The 7,507-nt window shown below is 53.6% G+C and overlaps 1 protein-coding gene across 1 annotated transcript; it reads left to right on the forward strand.

Annotated features, from left to right (window-relative positions):
• Positions 1-624: 624 nt before the first annotated feature.
• Positions 625-7,270, forward strand: BATF (basic leucine zipper ATF-like transcription factor). The gene is made up of 3 exons (XM_026057199.1): positions 625-918; positions 2,804-2,908; positions 6,645-7,270. Exons 1-3 carry the CDS (start codon positions 853-855, stop codon positions 6,852-6,854), a joined length of 381 nt encoding a protein of 126 aa, XP_025912984.1. The 5' UTR covers positions 625-852; the 3' UTR covers positions 6,855-7,270.
• Positions 7,271-7,507: the final 237 nt, after the last annotated feature.

A 7,507-nucleotide genomic window follows, 5' to 3' on the forward strand; every position in this document is an offset into this window, starting at 1 on the left:
AACCAGTCCTCCCTATGATCCTGACTGTTTCTTCTTAGGTGAGATTGGTGCTTCACAGCACATACATGAGACATTTGCACAAACAGCTTTTGTGTGGCACTGCCAAAGGTACTGGCCTTGTCCCCAGGACCCATGACAATGGTCTCAGGGGTGGTGGGATGGAGGTGGGTGGGTTGTATGGATGTGGGAGGCTGCCTGGGAATTTCCCTGGCCAGGCTCGGGTAGCAAAGGCTGCCTGGCACTGGACTGCCCTGCCTGCGCATTGCTGGTGCCATGTGAGGCTCTGCTCCTCCTGCCGCTGGAATTTCTGGGGGCTCCCAGCACCACCTCCTCTGCACTGCCCTCCTTTGAGGGTCCAAGTTTCGCAGCCAGAGCTGGGGCTTTTCTTCCTTTACATCTCTGCTGTTTGTCTCAGAGGAAACCCATCTTGCTGTTTTTCAACGCCTGAAGGTGTTTTTCGGGGGTTTTTCAGGCTATTTTGAAGCTCGTTTTTCCCAGATGTGCTTTTTTTTTTTTCTCTTCTTTTTTCTTCTTCTGTAACTTTTCTTCTTCATCTTAAAGTTTCCGGCCACGTGACTTTCAGCTTACATCCCGTAGGTTCTGAGAAACCACAGGAGGCCGAGACCTAAAGGGAAGGTGCAGAGGCTCGGAAAGGAGAGGCAGAAAAAGTGACAGAGAGAGAGGGAAGAAGGACAACGTGCCACAGGGAAGGACGAGAGCAGGGAGGCAAAGGACCATCTCAGGGGAGACACGGAAGGGCAAGGGAGAAAGAAAGGAAAAAAATAAAGAAACCAAGCACTCCAAGACCATAAAGGAAGCCAAAGAGGCCACGGGGAGGCAGAGACGGGAGCCATGCCCCACAGCTCCGACAGCAGCGACTCCAGCAGCTTCAGCCAGTCACCCCCTCCCAGCAAGCAGGTAAGGGGGATCACTCCCCAGCTCTCCCACTCCCCACTATTCTTCATGGGTGGGCAGGGGCCTGTGTAGTCAGCAGGAAGGGTAAGAGACTGGCATCTATTGCTGGCATTTTCACAGTGYGCTACGGTGGGGCTTTCTAGGAACAGGTGCAGGGGGAGAGGGATTCAGAGCCAAGCAGTGAGCCCGGGGTGGGAGCCATGGCTGCCACACGGAAGACAGGTGGAGAAATGAAGCATGTTAGCTGGGGCCATGCCAGGGACGTCTGGGATGCTGGGACCCTGGACATGGTGGGCCATGCAATGCCCATCCATCAGCCAGCAGGCAGGAAGCCATAATGCGAGAGCCGGTGCTTTGTGAAGAGCCTGAGCACTCATCTCCTCTCCACAGACCTGGAGGGCTCGGGGAACCTGAGGGCTTCTTGCTGCCTCAGACATCACTCAGGAACCAGGAAAAGCCCTGCCACTTTTGGTCTGCTTTTTCTCTGTTCAGCCTCAGAAGCTTTTCATCTCAGAGTAGTGCTGGACAGAGTTTTTTTGTTGTTGCATGGAGTACCTTAATGGTAGGTCTTTTGCTTGCAGATCCTGACACATGCCCAAGGTATTTCCATCTCCTCTTCTGGCTAAGCTTTATTATATTTATTATTTACTCTCTGCCTAGAGCTGGAAACACAGGCAAGTGTGTGAGATTTTGCCCAGAAATCTCAGRGACAATCAGAGCAGATGATCAGGGCTTCTGACCCAGGATGGGGAGGCATCCAGGCAGAGAAGGGGATTAAGCAGAGAAGCTGCTAAAGGATAAGGATCAGATTTGGTGCAAGACTTGAGAGCTGCCATAGCTGCGAGGTTTGCAAGGCTCTGAAGGGAAGGATAAAACGGTTAAGCTCAAAGAAAAGAAAAGCTCTTGGGCGGGGTGGCGGGGGGAGAGGATGTGGACAGACTGATGGGCTGGGAAGATAACTTTTGTGGCTGAGTTTCATAGTCCTGTGGGGGAGCAGTGGTGTGAATGTTAGGGAGTCCACAAAAGAGACAGTGACAATGTGAAAATAGAAGATGAAAGAGTCTGAATGACAGTTTTAACTGTCAGAAGGCAGCAGAAGGACCAGATCTGAGCAGGGAACTGCTGCTGCATGAAGCTCGTGACCTGGAGCAGGGAGAAGTGTGCGCCTCTCTGCCCAAAGGCCTTGGGAGTATTGCAGTCAGCATGTTAAAGCTAGATGCTGCTACTGAGGGACTCCAGAAAAGAGCAAGCATAGAGATGAGAGAGCTAGAGCAACTGAGATGTGGGGAAAAAACAAAAGCTCTGAGTCTGTCTAGTTTAACAAAGCAATGTCTTAAGGGGGCACATTGCACTGTAATGGTCTGCAACAAGTAAAGTCTGAAGGAGAAGGGTGGCAGAGGGGATGACACCATACCTACAGGGATGAAAGGAGGAAAAAAGGCTGAATCTCCAGAAAGATGGTTTAGCCAAGAAGCCAGAATGACTGTGGTGCCATATCTCAGCAGAGAGATGGGGAAGGAAAAGTTTTACTGCACAAGTTATTTAAATTGTCTGTTTGGGATACAATCTTATCTTGGTCCCTCAAGCCATATCCCATGTCTGTATCTTGGTAAAGGGAGAGCTGTCTCTTTCCTGCTGTGCCAGGATGATTAGGGTATCAGATCTGCCCCTCCTGGCAACAGGGATGCTAAGAGCATCACGCCTTCCTGGGGTGGGACTTTACCCTGATGCTCAGGAGTTGTGTCCCATGTCCTGTGCTTCAAGGATGTTCCTTTGGGGTTGCTCTGCTGTGTCCCCTTCCCACCTCTCCCAGTCCCTCACCCCTGCACAGCAGGTGCAAGGGGAGCGAGGGGACACCCAGTCATTTCCATGCCTTGTGTTTCTCTAGGACTCTTCTGATGACATGAGAAAAGTCCAGAGGCGGGAGAAGAACCGCATCGCTGCCCAGAAGAGCCGCCTGAGGCAGACCCAGAAAGCAGACACGCTGCACTTGGTAAGCATTCCCATCCTTTCTCCATCCTCAGTGCTGAGGGCGCACTCGGGAGAGAACGTGCTTTTACTCTGGGGACTCAGAGCAGAGGTGCTCAGTTTAGGCAGGACAGGAAAAGCAGGGACCAGGGCAGGATGTAAAAGTCAGCTCTAGCAGCAGCTAGAGCACATAGCCCAGGCAAGGACAGGGTTTGTCCATTCAGATACCCAAAGACACTTCCCCTTCAGCAGGTCCCCAGTGAAATCCTTTGCTTTAGCTGCCACACATTATAGGCTTCCTCTCTAGGCTTGATCAGGGTCACTGGTACCTGTCACCCCCATCACCGATGGGATGTCCCTTCCTCTGGCACACACAGGCCTGCTGCCAGGATTCATACCTGGGGGGGGTCCTACTATCACCATCCATCAGAGATGACAATGGCCACTAAGACCCTTAGTTTTGCAGACAGTTTTGAATTCATAACAGGACTTTATGTCTCACTCAGACATTACTGAGTTCCTTTCATAACCTCTTCTGGTCAGCTCAGTCAGAAGCTCTTTGAAAGCACGGGCACACATGGGCTGAGTCTCCCTGCTTTTGTCCTTCATGCCATCACTCACACATCAGCGCAACAGCACATGATGCTGCTTTTCTGAGATGGTAGCACTTTGTACTCACTGCTGCGGATGACTGTGCAATGCAGAATTGAGTGGACAATCTCCTCTGGTCTGTTCCCTGGGACTCTACATAATATAGATAAATATTATTCATTTTCTAATATTTTAAATATCCCCACGGTAGGGCTTGTATCCCTTTCTATATCTGAACACTGTACAGTATCTGGAGGCTTTTTCTGTTGTGTAGCATGGATTTTCCCTCTGTCGGTTTCACCCCTGCAGTCCCATCCTCCTCCTCTCCTCCACCCAGTGTGGGCAGGCTGCTGACACCCATGCGGCTCTGCCCAGCATGAAGAATTAGGTGTTTGCTTTTTGGGAGGGATGGTCACTTTTGATTGTGTGTGTTTGGGCAGCATTTTGCGGACAGTGTCAGAACACAGGGGCTGGACTACTTTGCATCTTGCATTGTGGTAAGTGAAATCCCACGTGTATCTGGCTGCTGGTGAGCTGGAGGGAGAATGTACAGCCTGCCGTGGGCAGAGACCTCTTTGTCCCTGTGCTAGGCTGGCAGCCCTTTGAAGAGTGGTAGTCAGGGTTGTGTTCAAGAAACTATCCTTTGACTTAGTATTCTTCATCCTCCCCCAAATCCCCACTTTTGGGAAGAATTCTTGAGAAGTTGGCTCTGAACCTTCCTTCCTACACAGTGCCCTTGCTCTTTGCTTAGAACTGTGTCTGAGACAGAGATTTTACTCTTTTATCAGTAGCTAATGATCCTTCTTGGGCTGACACGGCTCTAGGCTGATTGTGTTAGGTCTGTCAGCAGCGGTGGCTCTGGGTGACTGTGTCTGAGAGGGATGAAGTAGACACCCTTTCCTTGGGGTTGGTGCTCTCTGCAAGACAATCCTCGAGGTGGATATGAGCTCTGATCTTCCCCCAGGAAAATCCTTACTAGCTGCACACCAAGAAGAAATGGGCAGCTCTTCTTAGGGCAGACAACAAGCYACTTTGGAGGTTACTGCTGCTCAGCTGACATTGATATCACAGACACCTTGTCTGCCCAGTGTCTAACGAACACGGGACAGGAGCAGCATGGCTAAGCTCAGTCTTACAGGATGAAGAGAGGATGCTCGCAGGTAGGGAGACAGCTAGAGAAGGGACAGAGACAAGTAGAGGATGGACGTTGAATTTTTGCTAATGTTTTTTCAATCCCTTGGTCACAGTGACCCTCTGCTGCTCTTGGATTCGTTCCCTGAGGGCTCAGGCTGGCTCAGTGCTGGGAGCCACATCTCTCTCTGATGTAGTTCTGCTCAAGGACTGGGGCTCAGCTTGGGCTACTGGTGGTGTGAAAGGACCCAGCAGCTCCATCTGCCCCAGGACTTTGTAGCTTTTGTCTTGAGTGGAATGAATCACTAGGAAGCTGGGGCTTCCCAGCCCCTTGGTGATTCCCATCAACTCCTGAGATAAATGTTGGTCATGATTTCCAAAGCATTTTGTCATGTCTGAGAGATGCTAATTTCCTTTGCAAGTTTCTCTTGTGATAGCTGCTGTAAACAGTGGGTGTGCAAGGTACCCCAGCACACAGAGAGTGGGCACGTCCAGACGTCAGTGTGATACCATGCACCAGACCGAGGGGCGAGCAGAGGGGCGACAGCTCTGCTTTGCAGCCGGGGGAGGGGGGGTGTTGAGGGGTGTAATTTGGATGGCCGGAGGAGGAGGAGGAGGAGGAGGTTTTCAGGATCGCTGAGCACTGACTGTGTCTCGCTTTGGCCATTTTGGCTGTATTCCCACCGTCCACCTCTGAAGCCTGCCTGTTTCGTCGGGTCCTGCCCCAGGCCGCAAGCAGCGCCATGGTAGCTGGCGCCTGAGATGCTCCAGGCTGCATTTTTGGTAGCAGTGGAGATAGGGAAGACTGTGATTTGCTCAGGATCTTTGAGACAAGACTAAGCATCATTATTAATCCCTTTGTTGTTGTTATTATTAATAACAGTAATAATTTTGTTCTTCCGAGGCCTCAGTTTCTCTTTTCTTCTGACTCAAGCGTCTCCCCCTCCACACTCGCACTGTTTAGCTGGTTTCCCCGGCTGCTATCAGGAAGCAGTGAGTCTTTTCTTTCCAGGGCAATGACAGGTTTCCTGTGGCAGGTGGTTTTCTGGTTAAAGACGGCGGTTATTTAGCACCCCCTCCCCCCCGGCCGGCGGCCGCGGGAAGTGGCCCGGGAGGCGTGCGTGTGCGTGAGAGGGAGCTGAGAAAGCCTGGGCGGGAACCCGCTGCAGTCACTTCTCGTAAGCGGGTGCCGGGGCGAGCGCGCTGCTGGGGCCCGAGAACCTCGCTCTTCGCCGCCGGCCCGGCCAGCTGGGGGAGGGGGGTTTGCCCAGGCACCGCTCCGCTCTGAATTTACCGGAAATATGTCATTCTGGAAACTCTGCGGAGCAGAGAGGTGCCGGCAGCGACCCCCGCCCCCGGCTCCCCACTCACGGCCCTTCCTGCCACAGCTCCAACCTCTGTCCTGGCCTCTTGTCCTGCCCGGGGGCTGCGGGCACAGCCACGCATGCAGGGGGCAGGGGCACCCACAGTGCGAGCACTCCCTCCATGCAGCCACTGCCTCGTCTTTTCTTCAAGTGCCTCCTCAAACCCGCTGCTGCTGTCAAGCGCGCAGGAAGCAGCAGCCTGCTGGAGAGCACCAGGCAAGTGGCGGGTGCGCTTGCTGGCCCTGCTCCGCTGCTGACTGAACGTTCCCTACCCCGGCCCAGCTCCGCTCTCTCCAGCCCGTGGTGTGGGCTGGCTGGCAGGGATTTCATTTCCTTCCCTGTCCAGCCCAGCACTGTTGGGACCTGACTGCCTGCAAGCACTGCAGTAATATCAATGTAAAGTCAGCACCTCCTAGGTGAAGCAGGCTGGTGTAGGGAGATCAGAAAGGGCCTGACTTGTTGCACTGCACTATGTCCTAATACAGGGAGACACACAGACTCGGCTGCTCTTATGTCTTGTGTGTAAAAATTGCAATATAGCTGGGCGCCAATCAGCACCCCGGGGCTGCCCCACCTTCCCCCATCAGTTCTGCACAATTTTGTCCCCTGCCCACATCCCTCACTCATCCTGGTGGCTCCATGCTCAGGAAGGCCCTGCCGGTTTTGTCTCCACAGGAGAGTGAAGACCTGGAGAGGCAGAACGCGGCCCTACGCCGGGAGATCAAGCAGCTGACAGAGGAGATGAAGCACTTCACCTCGATGCTGAGCTCCCACGAACCGCTCTGCTCCATCCTGACTGCGGCACCTCCGCCACCCCCAGAGGTGCTCTATGCCACACACTCCTTCCACCAGCCCCACATCAGCTCCCCGCGCTTCCAGCACTGAGCCGCCACCGGACACACAGCCCGCAGGCTCTGCAAGTGGCCAAGGCCACCACACAGGGCTCACTCTTTCATCCAAGGGAGAGGGACAGACAGAARCCCCTTCTCAAAGTGCATGCTCTGAGTGACTTGTCTAAGACTCGTCCCCTGTACAGAAATGGCAGAGCCACCGGGAGGCATCTTCAGGCAGTTTCCAGCTTGGATCCTGGCAAAGAGGAGGCATTCGCCAAAGGGCACCAACCCCCTTCCCTGGAGTTTGCACTGGGACACTTGCAGGAGTGTGTGTGAAATGGGCAGCCTCCCTGTGGGCGGCCGCTGGGGCACACAACAGTGGGAGCTCCAGTGAGAGGAACGGGAGCAGGGCGGCAGGGAATTTCGGGGTCATAGAGTACCAGGGCAAAACTGGTTTATTTTTGTAAAATAAAGAATGAAAACACTTAACTCCTGTTTCCAAAACAGGTTGAGCCACTCCTAAGGCCCCATGTACTGCAGCAGGATCTCAAGCAGCCACAGGGGAGAGCTTGGTGTTCTGGGGGCAGCCCTAAACGTACTGGCATCCAACCCAGGGGCAGAGCTGGAGCCTGCACTGAATGGGGGCTCATGCACATGGGGATCGGCTTGTGGGGTGATGGGGTCGCTGGGGGAGATGGGGTCCTC

Source organism: Apteryx rowi, unplaced genomic scaffold (assembly GCF_003343035.1).
Source record: "Apteryx rowi isolate R43461 unplaced genomic scaffold, aptRow1 scaffold_137, whole genome shotgun sequence".
NCBI classification, from domain to species: Eukaryota; Metazoa; Chordata; class Aves; order Apterygiformes; family Apterygidae; genus Apteryx; species Apteryx rowi.